The sequence below is a fragment of the Culex pipiens genome, chromosome 3 (genome assembly GCF_016801865.2).
Source record: "Culex pipiens pallens isolate TS chromosome 3, TS_CPP_V2, whole genome shotgun sequence".
Classification (NCBI taxonomy): Eukaryota; Metazoa; Arthropoda; class Insecta; order Diptera; family Culicidae; genus Culex; species Culex pipiens.
The window spans coordinates 160,876,056-160,902,999 of NC_068939.1; the positions used below are offsets into that span (position 1 = coordinate 160,876,056).

The following is a 26,944-nucleotide window of genomic DNA, read 5'->3' on the forward strand; positions in this document are numbered from 1 at the left end:
CAGGACCCAATTCTTAAATTTTTAGCCTTAAAATTTAGTTTTTGATTTTTTTATTTTTAAACTATTTGTTTTTATTTATATTATATGAATTTTTAAATTTTTTAATAATTAAATTTTAGATTTTTTTGAATTTATGACTAGTTATTTTGTAAATTTAACATTTTGATTTTTTGAATATTGAAGTCTTTTTTTCTCTTCATACCTTCAGTGACGTAATGGGAACAAGGGCGTCTATGCGACGTGTACCTTCACCTGCTACAAATTTTCTGGCGCTTTTGGTATGGGAGAGGGAATCACATTTGTAGCAGTGAAATCGTGCAAAAAGAAATACGTTGAACGGCAGTTCTCCAAGGGACATTTTCTTTCACTGGTAACAAAAAACGCACACCGTTTCGATAAATGTTTTAAAATAGTTTGTGAATATTTATACTGCATCTTATGCTACTATCTAGTTTACGACACATTTCTTTTCTTTTTTCGTATTTTTTTTTTTTTGCTGGTGCACAGAAAGACAGAAAGACGAATCATCAAAAAGGGGGGCGCACGTACAATAATTGTGTGTTTTGATTCTGAAATATCAACTTTTGTTTTTTTCTCTCTTACGCAATAAACTGCCATTTAATCTCATAATCACATTAAAACGAATGGGAATGCGTTCACAAAGTGCCACTTATTCCGCTTTGGGTCGGAAAACGGAGACGAATAAATTGAAGAGTCTTGAACATGCAGTTTATTTCTTTAAAAACGAAATGTACATTTTCCACAGTTTAAAAACGAACAAATTCGGCACACTAAACTAATACTTTTACGCACTGTGCGACATTCCGTTGGAACTGCTCAACTTGACCCTACAGAGTGTTTCGGGAGACTTTTTAGAGAGTTTCTCTAGCTTGGTTCGACGAGGACACGACAGAAAGAGAGATATTTTGCTTTCATACCTGTGATGATGAGACACGCATAAGGAGGTTGACTTGACTGTGTTGAAATTGCGGGTTTTTAGTTGGGCGACGCGTTCCGCTTCGGCGTCGACGGCAGCAGGTCCATCGTTTTGCACACCCAGCCGGCAATGTCCACGTCCTCTTGTTCAATGTTTTTGATCCAGTCGTGGTTCTAGAAAAATAAAAACAATAAATTAACAACAATTAACGGAACGCGATCATCGTCTTACAATTAGCGTCTTGAGGTCGGCCCGCTCCTCGGGGTTCTTCTGGAGGCACCGGTCGACAAAGTCCTTGAACCGGTCGCTGAACGAGTTGTGCTCGAGCTTGGGCGGTGGCTCGTTGACGATGTAGTCGAGCAGCTCGAAGATGGCCATCGACTTGGGCTCGATCAGGCTGCTCTGGCCGGGCGAGTTGTCTTCGGGGCGCTCCTGGAAGATGAGATCGAGGGTGCGGGCGTCGGGCGGCGGGATCGGGTACATGCCGATGGCCATCTCGACGAGGGAGAGGCCCAGGGACCAGATGTCCGACTGGACCGAGTAGTGGGTGCCCTGGAGGCGTTCTGGCTAGGGGGGGAGAAGGAGGAGAATGTTAGAAGATTCTAGACGGGTGATCTCAGAGATCTTTGAATTTTGAACAATCATGCCCAAAATCGACTTCTTCTGATTCAGGCTGTTCAACTAATTTATAATTGATGTACTAATCAAATATCGTTTTTAATTAACACTTTCAAAATCTGAGATTTAAAACAAATAAAGCTGTGCATTTATTTAATTTGAAGGCGAACAAATGGCTCATTTTGTTTGAATCTCGATATCGCTCAGCAGTGATGGCAGATTACAAAATGTTTAAAAACCGCGATTCTATAAAATCGCTTACGCGTGCTATTTCCAATTCCTATTGTAAAAATATCAATCCTGCTTTAAAACTTTTAATTTCCGTTGATTTTCGCAATAAAACTCACAATTTCAAAAATTCTTATTATAAAGAGCGATGAGAGAGCCAGAAGCTTCTAAGCAACCGTTAGTGAACGCACACGAAGTTGAAACGAAAAGAACTTAGCTCGGCAATCAAGCAGCCGCTCGACGCAGAGGCACATGCTCACTCTTTCTATCGCTCTCTCCAAACCTCTCTCTTTCTTGCGTTGGTGACAGAAATCGCTTTGAATGCAGTCATGGGAAAAGTGCCTGCAATTTGGGTAGAATGGCAAACGAGCTTTCTCTGAGCGGATCAACTGCTGGTGAGAGTCAACAGTGACGGTGTGAGTGAGACTTTGCGTTGCGCTCATTCGTTCGTGGTCAGGATGACGGGGGAAAGGCGAATGAAGTGATCCGTTATAGGGCGCGTCTCCACGGCTGGGGTGCAAATCAAATTTGAACCTGCAAGCCGAGAGAAAAGTTTTGAATGTGTATTTTGGAAATTTTTGGATGTCCTCTCTTGTTAGTGACTTAAAAAATAGGTTTTTAAAATTTAGAAATTGAAAAGTACAAATATTCAAAATAATAATTTAAACACTTAACACTTAACACCTAAAAATAAAAGATTAAAAAAATATAATTCCGGAAGTTTAAAAACTTTAAATTTAAATGAAAAAAATATTTCAATTTTCAATAATGTTAATTGTTTTTGTTGATTTTTTCGTTTTTGTAATTTTCCTAAAAAACAATAAAGAAATAGTAAATAAGCTTACGTAAATATTAAAACGAGTCAAATTAAAAAGCTGTCAAAGGCAAACTTATCGGAATTCGGACGAGCTTTCCGGTAAAAATATTTTCGAGACTATGAAATCAACTATGATTACAAAGAGACGAGTTGTTCCTTTTAATTCCGCTATATATTTTTAACTTGACAGATACGTATTTCGTTTTCTACTTGCAGACTTCATCAGTGTTCTGTTCTCGACTGATGAAGTCTGCAAGTAGTAGACGAAATACGTATCTGTCAAGATATTAAAAATATATAGCGGAATTAAAAGGAACAACTCGTCTCTTTGTATTCATAGTAATGCATTCTGCTAAAACGCTCAACCAAACCACAATGAAAAATCAAGTCTGAAATTGCCAAAAACCACCAAAAACCTATTTTTTCAACATTTTTTTTTTTTTTTTTTTTTGAAACCGCTGTATCTTTACAAGGATTGGACTTAGGACAATGGTCAATATGGGGAAATCGAGTCCCACTATCGAATTTTGAAAATTTTGACGTTTAGACCACTTTTCAAAAAAATGTTTTATTAATTGATTTTTTGTGTTTTTAGGAGAGACATACCATCCTGTATTTTTCATGAGTTTTTTTGTAACATCTAAGGCTATTTCCTCAAACTTTTTGAACGAATAAAAATCGTGACGTATCCTAAAAATTTAACTTTTAAACCTTAAAATTTAAAAATCTCATAGAAGTGGTGTGTATTTTTCTTTAAGTGTATTTTTTTGCAGAAAGCCCGTACAATTTCCTACATATTTGTCTTTGACCGCTTTTTGATCACGGCGTCTTTTTCAGGGGGGTAGTATTTTTTGAGAAATAGCAAGAAAACTGTCATATACATATGAAAGTATGGAACATCCCCGTTCATTTGCGGGGCGAACGAAAATCTTTGGTCGGGAAAAATCAAAGTTATCCTCATTTGAAGTTTTTGAACTTTTTTCCTATGGGGCGAAATTTTGTCTATTTCAATTTAGTATTGTTATAAGTCTACATGGGCATGATTTATGGTTCAGATCATATGATTTCTTATGGAAAATGATGCAAGGAACATTTTTCCTGAAGCACGCAAAGTGATTGAAAATAAAGGAAAAAAGTTATAAATGGTTTTGTTGAAAATTTGGGAGATTTTCTGATAAAATTGCACACCCCTTTCCCAAAAACCGCAATGTTTTTGATATTCAGATCATTATTTCGATGAATTCTTTTTTGAGAAACGTTTCTGGGCCCATTGAGTATATAAATCACTACAGAAAAGTGTAATTGGTTGGGTTTATGCTCAACTGTATGTCACATTTATGAATTTTGGAATTAACCGAATCAACATATTTTTGTGTGTTTTGGTTATAAAATGTACCGTTTCTATTTCTATGCCTTTTGTTAATTTGTATTTCCATTTGGGCTATATTATTTGTATTGAAACTACAGAGTTGAACTTGCAATTATTGGTAATAACATAACTATTGCGTAAAAATAATTAAAAAGTTTAAATGTATGTAAATCTATTAATTTAATCTCAAATAAGTGAGCTTAACATAATAAACAAGTCTGGCATCCAAATTTGAAACAACGAACAATACAACAATTAAATTGTTTTGCTAAAAAAACACACAAATAATTGATCTTTTTATTCACAGTGGCAGTGCGTGGCCGAATGGTTACGCTGTCCGCTTTATAAGCGGATGATTCTGGGTTCGATTCCCATCTGCTCCAACCTTCCATCGGATGAGGAAGTAAAATGTCGGTCCCAGCCTTGGTTGTTAGGCCGTTTAGTCATTCCAGGTGTAGGAGTCGTCTCCATGCCATAAAGTATACAAACAACACACCAAACCAAGCCTACTCCGGTGGAATCGCTGGCGGCGGTTGGACTCGCAATCCAAAGGTCGTCAGTTCAAACACTGGGGTAGAAGGTTCCTTGGAGTAGAAAGAGGTTTGGGTGCTCTCCCCATTCAAGCCTTCGGACTCCTAGGTTCGAGCAGAAACTTGCAAAAGAGACCACAAAAGACCCGGGGGTCGTTAATGTGGATGGTTTGATTTGATTTTGATTTACAATATTATCACCTGACATCAAAATAAGTACGAGATTTCTTGTGAGGTTTAATAAGACTTATACAAATGTGAAAATCTAATGGAAACGATACTTTTTATAACAAAAACACACAAAAATATGTTGATTCGGTTGAAATCCAAAATTCATAAAAGTGGCTTACAGTTGAGCATAAACCCAACCAATTACACTTTTCTGTAGTAATTTATATACTCAATGGGCCCAGAAACATTTCTTAAAAAAGAATTAATCAAAATAATGATCTGAATATCAAAAACATTGCGGTTTTTGGGAAAGAGGTGTGCAATTTTATCAGAAAATCTCCCAAATTTCCAACAAAACCTTTATAACTTTTTTCCCTTATTTTCAATCACTTTGCGTGCTTCAGGAAAAATGTTCCTTGCATCATTTCCCATAAAAAATCATATGATCTGAACCATAAATCATGCCCATGTAGACTTATAACAATATTAAATTGAAATAGACGAAATTTGGCCCCATAAGAAAAAAGTTCAAAAACTTCAAATGAGGATAACTTTGATTTTTCCCGACCAAAGATTTTCGTTCGCCCCGCAAATGAACGGGGATGTTCCACACTTTCATATGTATATGACAGTTTTCTTGCTATTTCTCAAAAAATACTACCCCGCTGAAAAAGACGCCGTGTGATACGATGCAACGGCTTTGAGTTACAGTAATTTTTAAATTACAAAATTCAAAAATATTTAAATAAAGGTGTATCTACTCAAATGTCATTTTTGAGTACAATTGGCTCGATATACACAAAAATGGCTTATATAAGCATAGGATAACATGTCTACAAAGTTTCATTGAAATCGGGAGGGGTCGGGTACAAAAGTCGGCCTGTGTGGATCAATCGGACCGCGCACTGGACTCACAATCCAGAGGTCGCCGGTTCGAATCCCGAGGCAGACGCAAAAATTCTAAGTGTTAATATAGGTATTCGGTGCCCTCTCCCCGTGCCATACCTTCACACTTAGGAGACCCGGGAGGCGGAGTCTTGTCGCAAAAAGAACGATACACGCCTGTGGATCCGTTGACGAAACTGCAAGGTTTAAGAGGGCCACATTATAAGGTGTTACGTCGATTCCGTTTCCGGGTACAAAAGTACCAGAAAAAATCCTGATTTGAGCTGGAATTGCTCAAAAAAAAAATATCTAGGAATTCGCTTTTCAAAATTGTCAGTATATAAATGTTTTTTTTTTTTTTTTTTTTTCTATGAAAAACCGAGTTGGAGAAAACTCAATGCTTAACCACTTCACGGTGGGTAAGAAGGGGATTATTATGCAACTTGCATGCACCTCGGAAATTCCTCCTAGAGGTTGTTGGAGGGACTATTCTGAGTCAGAAAAATCGATTCCCAAAATAATCGGTCGGTGAAAACTGATTTTATCTCGATTTGAAGTTGAAAAACCTAATATATCACCTAAAACCTCAAAAATACGTCTAAAATCTCGGTCTAACTATGAACAAAGATGTAAATTTTCATCAAGATATCAATTCTTAGGTCCCAAAATATATTCCTGACATACTACACCTTAAATCGGTCCATTACTTGAGTCCCAGCGTCATCAGAAGGTGTAAAATAGTGTTATTAAAAAAAATATTTTCAATTTGCTCTGGTAAATAAACTGTCATGTCTGAATTCAAAACCTAATCTTGTAGCATTGTTGCAAACGAAATGAAGAACAATTTTGCAGAAATAAGTATGACATTTTATCCATTTTCAGTAAAGTTATGTTTATTTTAGTGGGAAAATTGTGGCCAATTTTCAAAATTATTTGATATTAAACTCATTCCTGTTATAAACAGCTACTACGATCATACTCAGTAGGATGTAACAAAAAATACTTTTTGGCAGACATTCAGGGGCTGGTTACGGTGGGCGTACTGAGCTCAAATCCCAAATATGAACTTTGACTGAACTTAATAGGAGCTGTCGCTTTGCATTTGAATTTTAAATGGGATTTAACCCGTAAAAAACTTTTTTTTTCAAAAATGAATATTTTTTAGGCACTTTGGCCACTAAAGCGTTTATTATCAACATCATTGGCGTGTAGGACAGATCCTTGCGCATGTTTTGGTATGTATGACATTGAATTGAAGCACTCTGGAGCTCAGGCCTTCAAAGTTTTGAAATTTTCCGAAAAAAACGGCTCAGCAGAAAAGATTTCATTTTGCTCAAAACTTCAATGTTATATATACTAAACATGCGCAAGGATCTGGCCTACACGCCAGTGATGTTGAAAATAAACGCTTTAGTGGCCAAAGTGCCTAAAAAATCTTCATTTTTGAAAAAAAAAGTTTTTTTGGGTTAAATCCCATTTAAAATTCAAATGCAAAGCGACAGCTCCTATTAAGTTCAGTCAAAGTTCATATTTGGGATTTGAGCTCAGTACGCCCACCGTAACCAGCCCCTGAATGTCTGCCAAAAAGTATTTTTTGTTACATCCTACTGAGTATGATCGTAGTAGCTGTTTATAACAGGAATGAGTTTAATATCAAATAATTTTGAAAATTGGCCACAATTTTCCCACTAAAAAAAACATAACTTTACTGAAAATGGATAAAATGTCATACTTATTTCTGCAAAATTGTTCTTCATTTCGTTTGCAACAATGCTACAAGATTAGGTTTTGAATTCAGACATGACAGTTTATTTACCAGAGCAAATTGAAAATATTTTTTTTAATAACACTATTTTACACCTTCTGATGACGCTGGGACTCAAGTAATGGACCGATTTAAGGTGTAGTATGTCAGGAATATATTTTGGGACCTAAGAATTGATATCTTGATGAAAATTTACATCTTTGTTCATAGTTAGACCGAGATTTTAGACGTATTTTTGAGGTTTTAGGTGATATATTAGGTTTTTCAACTTCAAATCGAGATAAAATCAGTTTTCACCGACCGATTATTTTGGGAATCGATTTTTATGACTCAGAATAGTCCCTCCAACAACCTCTAGGAGGAATTTCCGAGGTGCATGCAAGTTGCATAATAATCCCCTTCTTACCCACCGTGCACTTATTTGATACAAATATTAGAAGAGACAAATTCTCTAAACATGTTTGTAATAACTTAAACCTAAATTTCTTGAATTTCATCTTTAGCAGTTTCAATATTTTTTTTTCATATTTTCGATTTTATTCGATAATTAAGGTTTATGACAACATATGGTTACGCTGTCCGCTTTGTAAGCGGATGATTCTGGGTTCGATTCCCATCTGCTCCAACCTTCCATCGGATGAGGAAGTAAAATGTCGGTCCCGGCCTTGGTTGTTAGGCCGTTAAGTCATTCCAGGTGTAGGAGTCGTCTCCATGCCATAAAGTATACAAACAACACACCAAACCAAGCCTACTCCGGTGGAATCGCTGGCGGCGGTTGGACTCGCAATCCAAAGGTCGTCAGTTCAAACACTGGAGTGGAAGGTTCCTTGGAGTAGAAAGAGGTTTGGGTGCTCTCCCCATTCAAGCCTTCGGACTCCTAGGTTCGAGCAGAAACTTGCAATAGAGACCACAAAAGACCCGGGGGTCGTTAATGTGGATGGTTTTTTTTTGATTTTGACAACATAAAGCTTTACCTGTACTTACAAAAAAAATTAATAGAATCAAACATTTGGAAAAATAATATTTGAAATGACTTAATGCATTTTGTTTAACATTTAAAAACATTTACAACAAAGAAAAACTGTTGTCAGAATCGTTTTTCAAAAATTCAAGCAGTTTGACAAAATAAAACAGAATCATAACTAAACGCTGGCCACAATCGTTGACATTTTCAAATTAGTTTTTCATAAACTTTATTGACGTTTAAATTAAGATGTTACATTTTGTTTGATAAACTCAGTCAAGTCAAAAATGAATAAAAAAAAATAATTCATAAAACATATTTTGAAAATCTGTATGAATTGCATGCAATCATAAGCATCCATTATTTATCAAGATTTGTAACGTCTTAAATAGCCTTTTCATCATAAAATAGATTAAAGTAGTAAAAAAATCCTCAACAAAAAAAGTTGTTGAAGACGAATTGAGTGAAAAATAGTTTGAAAATGGTACAATTTATTACTAAATTATTCAAAATTTTGAAAATAAACTTCAAACAAGTTTGCTTGGGATTCCCAACTTTTTGTGAAAAAATACAAATTCCCGACTTTTTACCGTTATTTTTCGGATTTTTGCGAATTCCCGACTTCAGTGGCCACCATGAGTCCTTTACCTCTTATTTTAGGCATTTTTTTAAAGGAACAAATTCTTTAAACATATTTGTTATGGGCTAAATAAAAAAAAACATCTGGAATCTGTTGAATCATTTTCACAATGTCAATGATTTTTTCATACTTGGTCGATGCAAATACTTTTCAAGGTTTGTGTCCCTTGCCTCTTGCCAAAATCGAGAAGGAGGCAAAAAAAATGAAAATTAATTGTCATGGTTTCAACATTTTAATGAACAAAATATTTAAAAATGCATTATATATCAGTACGGTTGTTTTACAATCATTCGTTTAAAAAAAAATAAGATGCCAATGTTTTTGAATAGCGGGCCAATTTAGAAGATCATAAGAGCTTACAGGCCAAATGTGAAAACATATTTATAAAAAAAAAATATTTTACATTATTTCAATGTATTGAACTGAAAAAAATAATTGTTCAGTAGATTTTTGTTTAAAATTTCAGGTAATTTTTGACATTTTCATTATTTAGACCAGACCAGAGTTTTCCCGACTTTTTTCAGATTTTTTTTTCGGTTTTTGGCGAATTCCAGACATTTTCTGGCTTTCACAATTTTCCGATTTGAGTGACCACCCTATTTAAAAAATAAAAAAAAACCGGACAACCCCGAAGTGTTTCCGATATCGATTGAATTTGTTTCCAGAAGATTGCATACTAATTTGCTAGATGATAGGATAGGATAGGCAAAATCTCAAAAAAATGCAAAATTTAAAAAAAAAAATTACGTCATTTGTGACTAGCACCTAACAATTTTGAGGTTTTGGCCCTCATGTTTAAATCAGCGATAAATTATAAACTGTTGATCCGAATTTACAGTGTCGATTTAATTTTTCATATTATAGAAAAAACAACGGAATTTTATAATCTCTATTAACAATTCGTAAGTTCCAAATAATACGATTTATGTAATTAAAAACGTTATTTAATCCGTTGATGAGAATAAAAAATCTGAAAAGCCGCTTTGTGGTTATGTCAATTCAATTCGATTCGGTTTTATTTGTGAATAATCAAGTTACAATGAGTTCATTTAGGTGCACAACAGAGTTTTGGTGTTCCTTTCAGCTGTGTTTAAATCGTTATTCAATCGAAAAATTATTACTTATAACTATGGAATAGACAAGAGTAAGAAAAAGTTTTCAAAAAAACTTACAGAAAGTGCAATAGGAAAAGGATAGATAGAGAGAAAGCTTAAAACTAGATCACAGACAAAAATAATCAATTATAGATGTGCTTGATCATCAGCTCCCCGAGGGCCAGAAATTGCTCCGCCTTGTTACGGCAGCTCCGAAACCGCGTCATCATCTCCCCCGCGAGAGCAAAGAACTCCGGCAGGGAAAAGAGATCTTCCCCGGTGACTCCTTGCTGGGCCGCATCGCCGCTACCGGCAGCGACCACGCTGGCAAACGAACGCCCCCATCCAGGAGGGATCGCTGGGTTGTCCGCTGGAACCGTACGCTGTCCAGCTGCAGGAACGGCTGCGTTCGTACTTCGCTGAGGAGAGTGAGACGCTGCTGCTTTCTTCTTCCTCTTTTCCTGCTCCTCGAGGTAGGCCTTGCGCGCGACGCATCCGCGGTAATTGCCGGTATGGTTGCCGTCACTGTTCGCGCACTTTACGCGCGGCTTGGTTTGTTCTGCCTTGTCCCCCAAGTCCGCCTTTCGTGGCAGTGCGCACGCCTCCGAGAGGTGCGACTCACCGCACTTCACGCAGCGGGGCCGGAGATTGCAGTTCCGCGAGCCGTGGCCGAATTTCTGGCAACGGTGGCATTGCGCTACGTCCGTCGGGTTCTTGGTGTAAAACCGCCAGTTTACCCAAAAACCGTCCAACGTCTTAATCCGCCGCAGGTCTTGGATCTTGACGGTGCCGCGGTCGAAGTACAACAGGTACAGGGTATGCGTACCCGTGACTGTTGTCTTTCGCGAGAGCACTTTTATCTCCCGTGGCTTTATTCCCGCGTTCGAGAGGTGTCGCTTCAGGTCGGCGATCGGACGGTCTTGGTAACCCTGCAAGACGACCTTAACAGGGGGCTTCTCTGGGTCGTATGTGTAGAAGTTGAAGTTGCTACGCTTCAGTTCTTCAAGCACCAGGTCGAAATCTTTTCTGTTCAGTGCACTGCCGACTTACCGATTTTCAGACAATATCCGAGGCCTTCCAGCAACTCGTCAACATCGTCCGCCAACGTGTCCAAAACAAAAATTGGAGGTGGTCTTCGTTCCGTTGGAGAATTGTTCTTTTTTGACTTCGGCACTTTTTTCCGTGCACGACCATCGTCTTCGTCGTCGTCGTCGGTAGTGCTGCTACCGTCGGTGTTGTTGTTGTTGTTTTCTTCGTCGTCGCTCAGCATCTGGAACTCGTTCCTGATGGGGATGTTGGCGGATGTTGATGTGCCGCTGGTCGTGGCACCGGAAGTACCGGAACGGGTTCGCACTGGTGATCTCGGAACATATCCGGGATGTAGTAACTTTTTGTCGATTCCTTCTGCGCTCACTCTCCCCTGCGCGATGGCGGTCGACACGGCGTTGGTTTGTTTACCTTTTTGCACACGGCCGGTAGACGAACTTCGCGGGTTTTTCGAGGCCGCACTCGAACTGCCACGGCCACGGCATGCTGGTGGAGCAAACTCGCGGCAAATCACGGTAAACTACGGCGAAAAAAATCGAAAAAACGATGGAGCACTGAGCACTTGACTGCTGCTTGCTCTCGTGCGTACACGGAGGTCGATTTGTGGTTATGTATTCTAGCGATTTCTTTCAATTTGAAGTGCTACCCTGGACCTAGCTTGTTTGTTTTCAAAAAAGAAAAACGTGAAATGAGATGGAATAACAGATAAATTTTCAATAAAGTTTTTGGAATTCATTTGCTAAGGTTAGGGATGTCGGACGAGAGAGTTAGGAAAGTAAAATATTGTTAACTGTATTGTTTGACCAAAATGACCGGAATAATAAACGTTTTTTAAAACCCAAAAAAAAAACCACCTTTAGGTGGTTGGTGCCTTCCTCGCATTCATAAAGTGAATACACTACACAGCCTCAAAAAAGTGTATAAATAACACTTATTTTTATCAAAATATCTGAGATCCGGCCTCAAAAAAAGTGTATAAAAAACACTAAAGTACTTATAACTTTTGATAGGGTTGTCGAATCTTCAATCTTTTGGGCTCATTGGAAAGGTCTTTGAAATATCTTTCCAACAATATATAGCATGACGGGTTTCCTTACTTTCCGAAGTTGAACTGAAATCGTTTTTTAGCATAACTTTTGAAGTACTTTTCTAAACTTCATAATATTAACTAGGGTCTTGTGGGACCCCAAGACGGATCGAATGAGACCAAAACGGTCCAAATCGGTTCAGCCAGTCCGGAGATAATCGTGTGCATATTTTTCGGTGCACGGACTTACAGACATACACACGCACAGACATTTGTTCAGAATTTGATTTGGAGTCGATATATATACGTGAAGGTGGGTCTACGAGGTCGAATAAAGAAGTTCATTTTTTGAGTGATTTTATAGCCTTTCCTCAGTAAGGTGACGAAGGCAAAAAGGTAGATTAAAGTTTATCAAAATTGTGCGATAAAAATGTATCAAAAATTCCTAATCACAACCAGTAACTTTGTTGAAGACACGTCAGAGGCCTCTTTTCAATATAGCGATTTCCTTATATTTTTACATAACATTTGTATGAGAGGTCTCCAAATTTGTGTTAGTGTTTTTAGTATTTCTGTTAGTTTATTTCAAAAACACTCAATAAATTTTTTATAAAAATGACTTCCGGACCACACGGAGGAAATTTTCCACTTGGGGTTTTCCCCCAAGTATAATGCCAAGGTTCGTTGTACACGTGCGTAATACCGCACAAATTAGCGATTCAATCCGGCGTTTCAGATCAAAACAAGTCCGCGATCAACATCGTCGTCGGGGGGATTTCGATCGCTTGAATGGTTTTTCGCAACTTGAATTTTTCGCCCAAGGTATGTGTCCCATTCAATCACAGTCGATAGGCAAATTCTTTCGAGAAAGGATCGAATCTCTTGCGGGGAGAGACGATACTTGAACTGGTAAAAAGTGGATTGATTTCAATGTGATTAATCTTTCTCACATTCATCGTTGCATTGAGGTAATTATGGGATTCCGGTAATTGCGTTGAGTTCGATGCATATATTTGAACAATTTTTGTTTTAGTTCTTCAACTGTTACGCAAGTCTTCGTTACACAATGCCATCACCAGCTTTCCTGAGGCTCACGATCGTCCTGCTGCTCTACCCAAGTTGGGCGATTGGCCGCGATTACCAGTGCATTCCGTATCCGGTCGAGTCCCGTTGTGAAATCGAGTGGGTCGCGCACGATCGTCACGAATCGATAACCTTCCCCAGCGGGTACCAGCACTTCCGCATCGTCTCGAAGGACGTCCTCGATCGGGATGTCAGTTTGACGCGGTTCGACAGCGCCGTTTACGAGGCCATGCACAGACCGCTGTCGGTTGAGATTCTGTTTGCCGAGCTGCAGCAGGTGGTACTTCCTGAGGAACTGATTCTCGGAGGATTCGCCAACAACCAGATAACTGATCTAGTCGTGGATCGCGACCAAAACTACACGATCAAGTACCTGGATCTGGACGTCAACAAGCTGACCGAAATTGGCAACGTCAGCTACCTGGTCCAGCTGGAGACCCTCCGACTCGAGGCGAACCAGCTGGACTCGTTGGACGGTCCCGCGTTCACCCCGCTCATCAACCTCAAGCGACTCTACCTCAGCTACAACCAGTTCAAAACGATCCCCTGGCGAGACCTTCCCCCGAGTCTGGTCGGAATAGACTCGTACTACGGCGCCCTCAACCAGGTGGACTTCCGCGGGGCCAAACTCGCTGCCTTCAAGCGGCTCGTCCTGACGGGCAACTTCCTCACGAATTTCAACGCCACCCAGCTGCTCGAAGTCGCGCCGAACCTCGAGGAGATCTACCTCGGCCACAACCCAATCCCGTACAAAAACATGCAACGAATCGAGCAAAAGTTCATCAACTGGAACGTGACCGTCGTGGCGGCGGTCAACCCGGAGTGTCACGGCATGCGCGACCTCGCGTGCCTCATGGAGAAGCAGCCGGAACTGTCCGAGGGTTGGAAGTTGCTGATTCTGCTGATCGCGATGGCCATGCTGGTGCTGTTCGCAGTGTTCATTCTGTTGTTGATCAAAAAGGTGGGTCATGATGATGTGCAAATTACGCGTATGTGACAGATTAACTGACTACTTTTTGGCACCCCCTCCTTCCTCTCAGGTTCAAGATTGATCTCCAACGTGTTCGGAAATGATGTGATGTGTGATTTGAAAGATTTCCGGGATATAGCAATAAAAGCGGTTAGTTTAAAAGCGTGCTTTTTGAAAGGTGTATTTTGTTATCCGAAAATCCATTACTTGGACATTAGGAAAAACAGGAAAAAAATTAATTAGATATGGGACTCTTGACAAAGTCCCACCCCTCTCCCTCTGAACTCTAAAATATTTTTATAGAAAAGGGCAGAAAATTTCAATACATATTTGAAAAAAAATCCTTCAAAACTCTAATAAATACCGCTTTTTTATGAGTATCGTTCCGACTTTAAAAGTTTTGTTCAAAAATAAAAATGAAAAATAAATAAATAAAATATTGAGATCCATCAGTTCTGATTCACATGTACCGTAAACCGGGTGACATTGATATGATTAATGTTGGATATGGGATTCTTGAGGATCCCTATCCACAGAACACCACTACAACTGGACTCACTGGTGATATTTGCCTATCACCATGTTGACGTCAACACAGCTCGTCAGATGGCCATCGACTTCTCCCGCGAGAACACGTCTTGTTTTATTTTATGTTTGTTATTGTCAGAATAAATGTAGTTTTAATTCGTTGCGTGTTAATCGTGTGTTTTATTACCCCTCCGAAAGGGCTAATTACCGGGATCCAACAGTGGCGACGAGTAGTGAAGGAACCGGCCAGCGTCGGAGGCCGATTCCTAAAACCCGCGCGCGAACCCAATCGGAGGAGGGAGAAGATGGCGTATTGCTGCAACCATCCGGTCCAGTGGCCGTCAGGTCCAACGAGCGCACCTGCCGCCGGTCCAGTGCACACCGGAGAGCATCCGCCAGAGCATCGCTGCCTGAGTCTGCCGTCGCGGTGGAGCCGATTCCACCTGGTAGAGCAGCATCATCAGGGCCATCTCAACCGTGCTGCATCATCAGTGTCGATCAGCGATGGCGCCACCGCCATCGTCAACAGAAGCAACTGTTTGGGGTGGGCCATTTTGGCTGGATCGTCACGAAGTGGTCTCGAGGTCGACCGTTTTTCCCTCGACGACACTTCAGCATCAGCAACAGTCACCGGGAATCGACTCCACCAGCAGTGAGTGATCTCCCGCAAAGGAGGGGTGCTCAAAACGGCAGCACCCTCAACAACGTTGCAGACCCGATGTCTGCCGGCCTATTCTCCGGTTGCTACCAGCATAGTGGATGGCCACATAGGACGTCGCATCCACAACCGGACGGAGCAGCCGCCGTAGCACTTCCAGGTACGCGACAACGAAGGAGCAGCTGGACAAAGAACGCAGCTGACGTCCTTGCCAAGTCGGACTGGAAGGTGCCGCGCGATCACGGACGGTGATCGTCGCCTCTGAAAAGGGCACCGCCACCCTCTCGCTCATCCATCAACCGGAATTGGTCTCCGGATGACAATCGTCGTCATCGCCTCGTCGCTCTTCATCCCGTGAAGACTGTCGCACGGCCCGCCTTCACCATTTCCGAGGGGAGATGTTGGATATGGGATTCTTGAGGATCCCTATCCACAGAACACCACTACAACTGGACTCACTGGTGATATTTGCCTATCACCATGTTGACGTCAACACAGCTCGTCAGATGGCCATCGACTTCTCCCGCGAGAACACGTCTTGTTTTATTTTATGTTTGTTATTGTCAGAATAAATGTAGTTTTAATTCGTTGCGTGTTAATCGTGTGTTTTATTACCCCTCCGAAAGGGCTAATTACCGGGATCCAACAATTAACATTTTTTAAATATGTAGTGGGGTAGACCACACAAGGTCACACAAGATTTGAATTCCGGGGTGACTTTGATAGTCATAGTTTTTCTTGTTAAAATCAGATTTAAGGTGTACAAATTTTATTTTTACGTAAAATTTACCATCGCTAAGGTTGCTAATATCGTTTTTAAGAAAAAAAAAATCAATGTTTATATTTAGTTAACTTAGTTTATAAGCTTTTTAATCAATCACATTTAACTTTTAGGTATAATTGTTAAAAAGTCACAACTTTGCCTGAAATTCGATAAAACTAGTTTTGTTTATAAAATTATCGATTTATATTGCATTTTGAACCGCATTCGAAACACGACTCAAAAGTTTTCACGTTTTATATGAAATTTGTTCTACTGAAAATTCCTTTAAATTTGAGGCATATTTTTAATTATATTTCAAAAACACATAATATTTATTATGTACAAACTTATTTTATCTTCGCCTAGTGGAAAATTGTCCAAAGAATCTGAAAATTCATTACGTTTTCTGATTTGAAATCACGTTCATTGAGAAAATCATGACACTTTGAGAATATTAAAATAATGCTACTCATCAACAATTTCTCAACTATATTTAACTAACTATTTAAACTTTTCAAAATTTCTTCTTGAAATACTTTGAACACTTCTCTCAGTGTGATTCCATAGCATTCCGTACGTATTTAATTTGTGCCCATCATTTTGCGGAAAAACTTCAAACCTATCAAAGTCACCCCGTTTTACGGTACACGGAAAAAAATCTTGCCGATTTTTAAATTAACTTTTTTTTCTCACAAAAACTCAATTTCCCAAAATTGAGCCATAGAGAAGTATGGTAAAAACTTTTGCCGTCGAGTTATAAATTTTTGAAAAAATAGTAATTTTATAAAATTTCAAACATAAATTTTTTCGACCGCATTTTTTTATGTAAATTTTAATTTGCAATCGAGTGCCTCGTTTTCAAGATATAGCCACCAAAAATTTGATTTCAGCGAAAAATTTGCGGGTGATGATCATGAGTAACCATTTCCATTTTTTTTTTTTTTTTTTGATATTTCAGCAAATTTGCTATAGAACAATTCCAGCTCAAATCAGGAATTTTTCTGAAACTTTTGTACCCGACCCTCTCCGATTTCAATGAAATTTTTTAGACATGTTATTCTAGGCCTATATAAGCCATACTTGTGTATATTGAGCCAATTGCACTCACAAATGACATTTGAGAAGGGCGTGAGCGTTTTGAATATTTTTGCATTTCGTAATTTAAATATCGCTGTATCTCGAAGCCGTTGCATTGTACCAAAAAGTGGTCAAAGACAAACTTGTAGGAAATTGGACGGGCTTTCTGAATATACTGAAACAAAAATACACGCCACTTCTATGAGATTTTTTGATTTTTAAGTTTAAAAGTGATATTTGAAGGTGATGTCACGATTTTTTTTCGTTCAAAATTTTTGAGGAAATAGCCTAAGATGTTACAAAAAGACTCACGAAAAATGCAGGATGGTATGTCTCTCCTAAAAAAATACAAAAATCATTTACTAAAACTGTTTTTTTGAAAAGTGGTCTAAACGTCAAAATTTTCAAAAACCGGTAGTGGGAATCGATTTCCCAGACAATTTTACATAAAAGTCTCCATATTGACCATTGTCTTATGTCCAATCCTTGGGAAGATACAGCGGTTTTAAAAATAAAAATATCGAAAAAATAGGTTTTTTGGTGGTTTTTTGCAATTTCTATATGACAGACTTGATTTTTCAGTCTCGTAAATATTTTTACCGAAAAGCTCGTCCAATTTCCCATAAGTTTGCCTTTGACAGCTTTTTAATTTGACTCGTTTCAATATTTGCGTAAGCTTATTTAGTATTCAGGTTTCTACCACACTGAAAAAAATATTCTATTTTCAGTTATGAGCATTGTAATTAAACTTATATCTGTAAGCCCATACATCCAATTGAAAAGCTGTCAAAGGCAAACTTATGGGAAATTAGACGAGCTTTTCGGTAAAAATATTTACGAGACTGAAAAATCAAGTCTGTCATATAGAAATTAAAACCGCTGTATCTTCCCCAGGATTGGACATAGAACAACGGTCAATATGGAGACTTTTATGTAAAATTGTCTGGGAAATCGATTTTCACTACCGGTTTTTGAAAGTTTTGACGTTTAGACCACTTTTCAAAAAACAGTTTCAGTAAATGATTTTTGTATTTTTTTAGGAGAGACATACCATCCTGCATTTTTCGTCAGTCTTTTTGTAACATCTTAGACTATTTCCTCAAAAATTTGGAACGAAAAAAAAATCGTGACATCACCTTCAAATATCACTTTTAAACTTAAAAATCAAAAAATCTCATAGAAGTGGCGTGTATTTTTGTTTCAGTGTATTTTTTTTCAGAAAGCCCGTCCAATTTCCTACAAGTTTGACTTTGACCACTTTTTGGTACAATGCAACGGCTTCGAGATACAGCGAAATTTAAATTACGAAATGCAAAAATATTCAAAACGCTCACGCCCTTCTCAAATGTCATTTGTGAGTGCAATTGGCTCAATATACACAAGTATGGCTTATATAGGCCTAGAATAACATGTCTAAAAAATTTCATTGAAATCGGAGAGGGTCGGGTACAAAAGTTTCAGAAAAATTCCTGATTTGAGCTGGAATTGCTCTTTAAAATTGTTTAAGAGACATTGAAGATTGAACCTGAAAGAAAAAGAAAAATTGAAGTTGAGCAATTCTCTACGAAATCGTTTATTTTTAATTTAAATTTTTGTATGTTTTAGTCCGGCTGAAATTTTTTTTTGTGCCTTCGGTATGCCCAAAGCCATTTTGCATTATTCGTTTTTCCATACAAATTTGGCGGTTTTCCATACAAAAATGATGTAAGAAAATTAAAAAATCTGTGTCTTTTGCAGGAATTTTTTGATAGATTTGGTGTCTTCGGCAAAGTTTTAGGTAAGAACAACACTGAAAAAAAATTATAAACGGTAAAATTTTGTTGGTGATTTTTAATTTCACTTTTGTCACTAAAACTTGATTTGCAAAAAAACACTATTTTTATTTTTTTTATTTGCTGATATGTTTTAGGGGACATCAAATGCCAACTTTTCAGAAATTTCCAGAATATGCCAACAATCTTTGACTGAGTTATGAATTTTTGAATCAATACTTTTACAGGGTGGCCACTCAAGTCGGGAAATCGGGAAAATCGGGAAAAAGTCGGGAATTTGTGATTTGTTGTCAATAAGTCGGGAAAAGTCGGGAATCTCAAACATACCTGTAAGAGTGTGGTTTTCTAACTCTTGAATAATTTTGTAATATTTTGTATAAATTTCAAATAAAATTCACTCAATTCACTTTTAGTAACTTACTTAAAATTTAAGTATTTCTTTTTGAGAATAAAGGCTATTTAAGACATTGAAAATCTTAAATAATATTGCATGCATTTGACACAGATCTGAAACAAAAGATTTTTTTTATTTTTTTGTTTACGACTTTTTGTTTCTCAAACATTGCGTAGCATCTAACTCAAATCAACAACAAAGGTAATGAAATACTTATTTAAAAATAGAGCCTGATTTTAAAGATTATGGCCAGCATAAAGTAATGAGTCTGTTTCATTTGGTCACATTGATTGAATTTTTGATAAATTTTTGAGTTTGGCAATGTATTTTTTTTGTAGTGAATATATTTAATTGTTTAACTTAATTGTTTAAGTCATTTCTTTTTTTGCATATGATTTTTAGAACTTTTTTTGTAAGTATGTGAGCATGAGTAATTATTTCATAAACTTGATCTTAATCATCGGAAAACTTAAATAAGCGTTCGTTCTCAAAAAATGCTTTACGATTTGAAAACATGAAAAAAATATTTAAATTGCTAAAAATAAATCCAAGAAATGTTGAGGTATTGCAAATATGTTTGAATTGTCTCTCCAAACATGTAGGATAATATATCAAAACTTACAAAAATAAAAAGGTTACCAAATTTAATTTCAACACTTTTTTTTATATTTTTTTAAATTCAGATATTTTAAACTTTATTCCATTTCCAGTTTAAACAAAGTAACAAAAACTATGTTTTTGCAATTCCGTCGCAAAACTACCTACCTTTCCTGTCATTCTTGAACGACGAAATAGCCTACTTTTCTGTACCAAAAATAACAGAATCGAATAGCAACACTTTTCAAAATAAATGCTGAAAAGTTCTACTTTTCAGCACTGAAATGGGTGCTGAAAAGTTGAACTTTTCAGCACTTGTTTCGAAAAGTAACACTTTTCAACATTTTTTTGATTTAAACGATTTATTGACAAAATACATGAAAATTTAACTTAAAATTTCACTCAATGGGTGTTTTTCGGAATTGCAAAAAATGTTGTATGGAACTCGTTGCAAAACTTGATTTTTTCAGCACTCTTCGTATTAATCCAACTCGGTGAACCTCGTTGGATAAAAGTACGACTCGTGCTGAAAAAATCCTCTTTTTGCAATTTGTTGCATAAACTACTATTTCGTTTGCCAATTTTAAAAATATACATTGAAATTATAAGTTTTTTTAAGCTTTCGAATATTTTTCAAAGACTTTTTGTTAATGTTTCTAATCTGCATCAAAATAATGAGTGTTTTCATTCTGGAAGTATTTTTGTTTGAATTTGTTGTTATGTTTTTTTTTTTACGAAAATTGTCAACAGCTTGATTTTTTAAAATTCTTTTAGATTTTTTTCTATGGCTGATGTTACCTTTTTGTTTGAAATCATTCTTTAGATAACAAATGCCTGTTATATGAATTTCTAAAAAAAGTCGTGAAAAAGTCGGGAATTTGAAAATGGGATTTGAGTGGTCACCCTGGTATAATACTGATGTTTTGAAAAAAATCAAAATATTGGTCGCAAAATTTTTTCAACTTAATTTTTTGATGTAAAATCTAATTTGCAATCTAAAAGTAAAGAGAAATTTTGATAAAGTGCACCGTTTTCAAGTTACAGACATTTGCTATGGGTACTAATTTAAAAAAAAAATTAACGGCGACTACTTTCGAAATAGTTACCTAAAAATGGCTATAACTTGAAAACAATGCACTTTATCCAAAAATTCACTAAAGTACTATTTGATTGCAAATTCAATTTTACATCGAAAAATGAAGTTGAAAAAATTTTGCGACCAATATTTCAACTTTTTGAAACAATCAGTATTGATTCGAAAATTCATAACTCAGTCAAAGATTTTTTGCACATTCTGGAAATTTCTAAAAAGTTGGCATTTGATGTCCCCTAAAACATATCAGAAAAAAAATTAGTGTTTTTTTGCAAATTAAGTTTAAGTGACAAAAAGTGAAATCAAAAATCACCAAAAAAAATTTTACCGTGTATCATTTTTTTCAGTGTAGTCCTTATCCAAATCCACAATTTTGCTCAAGACACCAAATCGCAATTCGCAATTCGCAATTTTCAGTGTAAGAACGGGCCTTGACCGATCTTATGCACTAGGTTCCCGACGAACACGCACTGCCCTTACACCTACATCTCACCCTTGCTCTGAGTCAGTACGAGCAGCACGCTAGAACACGCTTTGAGTGTTCGTGCCAGGCATGCACACCTTCTTTTCCGGTTACGCATTTTAACTCGGCCGGGGGTGGTACATTACGTAGGGTTTGATGTAAGTATAAGCGCCTAACCATTTATAGTGTGCCTATCAACTTTCATTAAAGCAAAAACTGTTATATTTTTAGTTTGAATTCAAAAACTAATTGTTATTTACCGTGTATTGTTATCTCCTGAAATCTTCTCTATTTTTGAGTCGTGTTTATCTGTTGCTATTTCTTTTGTCGCGGTGTTTTGTTACAATTTTTGGTCCTAAGCATGTTATAAAAGTTTACCAAAAATACAATAGTAATATTTGTGTTAACCCTTTAACCATTCCATAAATTGAGTAAGGGCTCAAACCTCACTTGTTTGAAAAAAAGGGTGAAGATTGAAAACAATAGACAGTAAAAGAGAATTTATTTTATAAAAATCAAGAATCAATAGTAAGAGAATGATGAGCGTATTTTAAAGAATAAAAATGAGAAGCTAGATGTATTAGATGTAAAATTAGACAATAATTAATAAAAAGAGATACAAAACAAGCTAAGATTATAGTAATGATAAATTATAGGACAGATAAAGAATTATTCAAATAAATAAATTCGCAATAAAATCAAAAAAGATTAGGCGAATGATAAATAGACTTGATATTACTAGTACATTAAGGAAAAGTATATTTTTAAGGAAAAAACAAAGTTTGTTACAGCAGTATCAATTGGTAAAAAAGAGTGGAAAAGCTTTGAGAGATAAGAGAATCAAAAGTTAGTAAAATCAAAATCAAATGATAGCTATTAAATAGAAGAATCAGTGAAGAATTGAGAATCAATAGAGCAAAATAAAAAAGGAGATAGGTGGTAGCTGAGAATGAAGAGAAGAGAAACCCCGTTGTGCGATGCTTCAGGTACATCCACAGCAGTTGACTCAACATACTGCGAATCAAAACAATACCGTCTACAATCACAAATTACTTCCCTTTCCCACATTGTCGCGCCCCTTTCTTTTAGCCGTCTCGACTCTGACCCGCGGTGGTCAAAGGTTTACGATCCGTTTCCACAGGCCACCAGCTAGGTCATCATGAAAACCAAGCCAACGTGGAGGTAAGAAAATAGGACACTCGCAAGGAACCAGAGCTATACTGTTCTGATCAAGATAATTCGGATGATCTAACAGAACTACGGATGTAGTTAGTTACGCTCCTTCCAGGATGTTCCTTACGTGGACGTCAACCGAAGAGCACGCAACAAGGTCAGTGCCATTGCATGCTCTTAGGTATCAATCCTTGGCCTGCAATTTTGCTCAAGACACCAAATCGATCAAAAAATTCCTTCAAAAGACACAGATTTTTGAATTTTCATTTATCATTTCTAGAGTTTTTTTTATTAGGTCCTATAAACATATGAAAGACAATAGTTTATTGGTCCTTTTCAAAAAAAAACTCTGGATTTTTATGTGGACAGCTGCCAAATTTGTATGGAAAATGATATGGACAAACTAATTATGCAAAATGGCTTCTTTGGGCATACCGAAGGCACCAAAAAAGTTTTAGCTGGATTTAAAAATACAAAAAAAAATCGAATGACCGAAATCTGAAAGAATAGCTCAGTTTTCTAAGTCGAACTTAAACAACCCTCCATTTTATAATTCCGATATCTCAGCAACTAACGGCCCGATTTTCTATGTTGATAAATGAAACATTTGTTAAAGTTGTCTGCTCTTTTAAATACAAATAATTGCGAAATTAAAATCCTAGACCCACATTTGAAAATGTCCTAAATAAGATTTTTTAGACTTTTCAAAGGTTACTCAGCATTCAAAAACTCTAAAATATTGTTATAGAAAAGGGCAAACACTTTCAATATTTGTAGGGGTAAACACTCTTCATAAAGAATGTTTAAACTGCATAAAATGAACTTTTTTTGAAAATCACTAATAAATAACTCTGCTTTATTAGCATCGTTCCGACTTGAAAAGTTTTGGTAAAAAAAAGATCTATCAGTTCTGATTAAAATTTGTGTTTTAAAGTGAATTTTAAATAACAAAAATCGTAAAATGTGACAATTTTGTATTTTGTATCTAAAAAATAACATTATGAAGGGGATTAGATTAGTTAAAGCATCTTTAAAAAAGGTTTGATTTTTATTTTTGAAATTGACGGCCAGAAAGAGATTCGCGGTGTATTTCTCTAAGAACATTATGATAAAAAAAATCGGAAGGTTTCCGATCTTATTTTACCAGATTTCTAGATTTCTTTGAAATTACCCTTAAATCAAAGCTTAAAGAACCAAGACGACCGAAAAAATCTTTTCTTTTTCGCAATTTTTCATTAAAATACAGAAACTTATTGTCCGGATAACAATTCGAGCATTCAATTATGCTTAACTTGGAGTATTTCATTCAAAAGCATTTCATTACCCAATATTTCCCAACATATTTTTTTTCAATTCGCTGCCAGATTGTAGAGAACAGTTTGCTGAACAAGTTCCCTTGAAAAAGTAATTTCTTAAATTGCATGAAGAATCCAAAACTTTAGGAAGTTTAACTATTCAAGCAATGGAACAAAAAAAAAGTGACAAAGAAGTTAACTTGCATACCTCGGAACACGACTGGTTGCAACCTAAACTTTTGTTTGGTTTTGTTTTCCCAATTGTAGAAATACTATGTTTTAAGATTTTCAAAAGTATTTCTCTAGTGACATGACCAAACTCACCGACATGTAGCTGCGCGTGCCCACGAACGAGTTCGCCATCGAATCGATCAGCTGGCCCGACACGCCGAAATCACAAATCTTTATCTCCCCGCTGCTGTTGACCAGAATGTTGCTCGGCTTCACGTCCCGGTGCATGATGGCGTGCTTATCGCGCAAATAGCTCAGTCCCTTCAGCACGGCGCAGGTTATCTTCGCCAGGATCTGCTCCGGAATGCGACCAGCGCGCTTCAGGATCAGATCCAACGAGCCCCCGTCCATGTACTCCATGCAGATGCTGATCTCCCCGTCGCTGTAGAACGCCCCGTAAAAGCCGACAATGTGCGGAAAGTTACAGTCGTGCAGCACCTTCAGCTCGCGGATGATTTGCTTCTTGATCGCCGGCTTCACCTCCAGATGGATCAACTTGCGGGCCATTATCAGCTGGGTCGGAATGTGGCGCACCTTCATGACCACTCCGCCATTCCCCGAGCCCAACTCACCCAGCTTATCCAGATCGTCATCGTTCAGCTCGCCAATCTTCTCCTTCTGACTCAAGAACACCTTTATCCGCTTGCGGGCGTTCTCGTCGATCTCCAGCTCCTCCAGCGTCTCCGTCAGCGCATCGATGCTGTTCTTGGCCTTTCCGAGCAGGTTGTTCTTCCCGATGACGTACTCCGTGCCGGAAGGCGTTTTGAACGAGGGCGTCGGCGTCGTTTGCTGGCTCGCGGTCACGTCCACCGAACCCGGCGGCAGCGTTAGATTTAGCTTGTTTTTCGTCATCTTACTCATTGTTGTGCTGACTTGGTCCGTGGCCGGATTCCTCACGGGCAGGAAAAATCGATCAAAACAAACACTTGCTCGCTGGGATCAAAACAAAACCGAGACGATTTAAACCACTTTTCTAACACAATTTCACTAACTAGCACACACGAATTCACACACGCCAGCGGGACAAATGTTACACTACAAACCGTACACTTTCCCGGAGGTTTTCATTCGCAAAAAACGCGAAGAATTTCTGGTATTAAAATTCTTCTCCGCAAGCTAAAAAGCAATTTTTTCAATTTGACAGCTCGGTGTTTGCAGTTTTCAGCTGACAGGTCCGAGTTGCGGAAGGGAGGCCAGATTTGTTTTTTTTTGCGTTTGTTTTGATAACGCACGGCAGGCGTTACGAAATTTTGTAGGCGTAATGTTTTAAAATGACTAAAATTTCTTTTTTTTTCAGCAAATCTGTACACTAAAACCCCCGATTACGCTCAGGCGTTACGCTTTGTATTTCGTCGATTTCTCTGAAACGACGCAACATTTTTGCAATCTTTTTAAAGCAATTTATACGTCTTGTGCAGATCTACAAATTGATTTCAAAAGAATGTAGAAACATTACACTGTTTTCGAGAAATCAACCTAACAAAAAGCGTAACGCCTGAGCGTAATCGGGGGTTTTAGTGTATTTATATAAAACTTAGCAACGTCATTTAAAAATGTATATATTAATAAAAGTTATAAATTAAATAAGCGCTCACTAAACACACATAACCAAAGTTTTAAAAAATCCTTATTTTAAATTTCCTTATTTTAAAAATTTGTCTTTAGTTTTGAGATTTTAAGTTTAATCGATTGGGTTCTAAAATTAAGCTTTGATTTTTGATATTATTGTTTACAACGATAATAGTAGTTTATGCAACAAGTTGCAAAAAGAGGATTTTTTCAGCACGAGTCGTACATTTATCCAACGAGGTTCACCGAGTTGGATAAATACGACGAGTGCTGAAAAAATCAAGTTTTGCAACGAGTTCCATACAACATTTTTTGCAATTTCGAAAAACACCCATTGAGTGAAATTTTAAGTCGAATTTTCATGTATTTTGTCAATAAATCGTTTAAATCAAAAAAATGTTGAAAAGTATTACTTTTCGAAACAAGTGCTGAAAAGTTCAACTTTTCAGCACCCATTTCAGTGCTGAAAAGTAGAACTTTTCAGCATTTTTTTTGAAAAGTGTTGCTATTCGATTCTGTTATTTTTGGTACAGAAAAGTAGGCTATTTCGTCGTTCAAGAATGACAGGAAAAGTAAGTAGTTTCACGACGGAATTGCAAAAAGCTTATTTTTCTTAGTGCAATTGTATGACCACAAAGGATTCAAAATTGATTTTTAAATCAATTTTTCAAAATTACGATTAAAAACACTTTTTATTTATTTTATGCCAGGAAACTTTCTCTATAAATGTAAATTTTTGTGAGTGTTCGCTTTAAATGGCAGCACTAGGCAGACACAAAAGAGCGCTGGAAGAAAAAAAAAATGAAAAATTGGCGTGGCTCGCCAGATTAGAATACACCTGGGATTTTTTTTAAATACTTGTAAAAGGGGAACAGCATCTAATTCAATCGTGCCTCTAATGTTGTCATATCAGCACTTTGACGTTCAATTACAGCTTCAAAATAGTTTTTCCGACTAAAAATTTATCACCAAATGTAACATCTTTAGCACACTGATTTAAAACATTTTTTGAGCGAATATTTGTAAATTAAAGCAGTAATAAGCAAAATTAAAAAAAATCGTGACGATTTTTGTCCACCTTGATTGATTTCTATCGAAGCACACTAATCAAAACGTCAATTTTCTTACCAGGTTTGCCTCGGTCTCCTGTGCTCAATTGACTACTAAATTAATGTCAGCTTCCAGC

At 37.1% G+C, this 26,944-nt stretch overlaps 2 protein-coding genes across 2 annotated transcripts; one reads left to right on the forward strand and one right to left on the reverse strand.

The window, feature by feature from the left end:
* Positions 1-993: 993 nt before the first annotated feature.
* On the reverse strand, positions 994-25,285 carry LOC120413685 (dual specificity mitogen-activated protein kinase kinase dSOR1). Its single transcript, XM_039574613.2, has 3 exons — positions 24,283-25,285; positions 1,169-1,504; positions 994-1,110 (listed from the first exon to the last, which is right to left on the reverse strand). The coding sequence occupies exons 1-3, from the start codon at positions 25,048-25,050 to the stop codon at positions 997-999; spliced, it is 1,218 nt and encodes a 405-aa protein (XP_039430547.1). The 5' UTR covers positions 25,051-25,285; the 3' UTR covers positions 994-996.
* LOC120413686 (uncharacterized) lies at positions 12,907-14,311 on the forward strand. The gene is made up of 3 exons (XM_039574614.2): positions 12,907-13,060; positions 13,126-14,136; positions 14,216-14,311. The coding sequence occupies exons 2-3, from the start codon at positions 13,159-13,161 to the stop codon at positions 14,225-14,227; spliced, it is 990 nt and encodes a 329-aa protein (XP_039430548.1). The 5' UTR covers positions 12,907-13,060; positions 13,126-13,158; the 3' UTR covers positions 14,228-14,311.
* Positions 25,286-26,944: the final 1,659 nt, after the last annotated feature.

What these genes read in the sequence shown, in the direction of transcription:
- LOC120413685 (XM_039574613.2), bottom strand. Translation starts at nt 25,050, where the DNA reads ATGAGTAAGATGACGAAAAACAAGCTAAATCTAACGCTGCCGCCGGGT. An exon ending in GCACGCGCAGCTACATGTCG is followed by an intron (nt 1,505 to 24,282) that starts GTGAGTTTGGTC and finishes CTCCCCCCCTAG; the next exon opens with CCAGAACGCCTCCAGGGCAC. An exon ending in CCGACCTCAAGACGCTAATT is followed by an intron (nt 1,111 to 1,168) that starts GTAAGACGATGA and finishes TTATTTTTCTAG; the next exon opens with AACCACGACTGGATCAAAAA.
- LOC120413686 (XM_039574614.2), top strand. Translation starts at nt 13,159, where the DNA reads ATGCCATCACCAGCTTTCCTGAGGCTCACGATCGTCCTGCTGCTCTAC.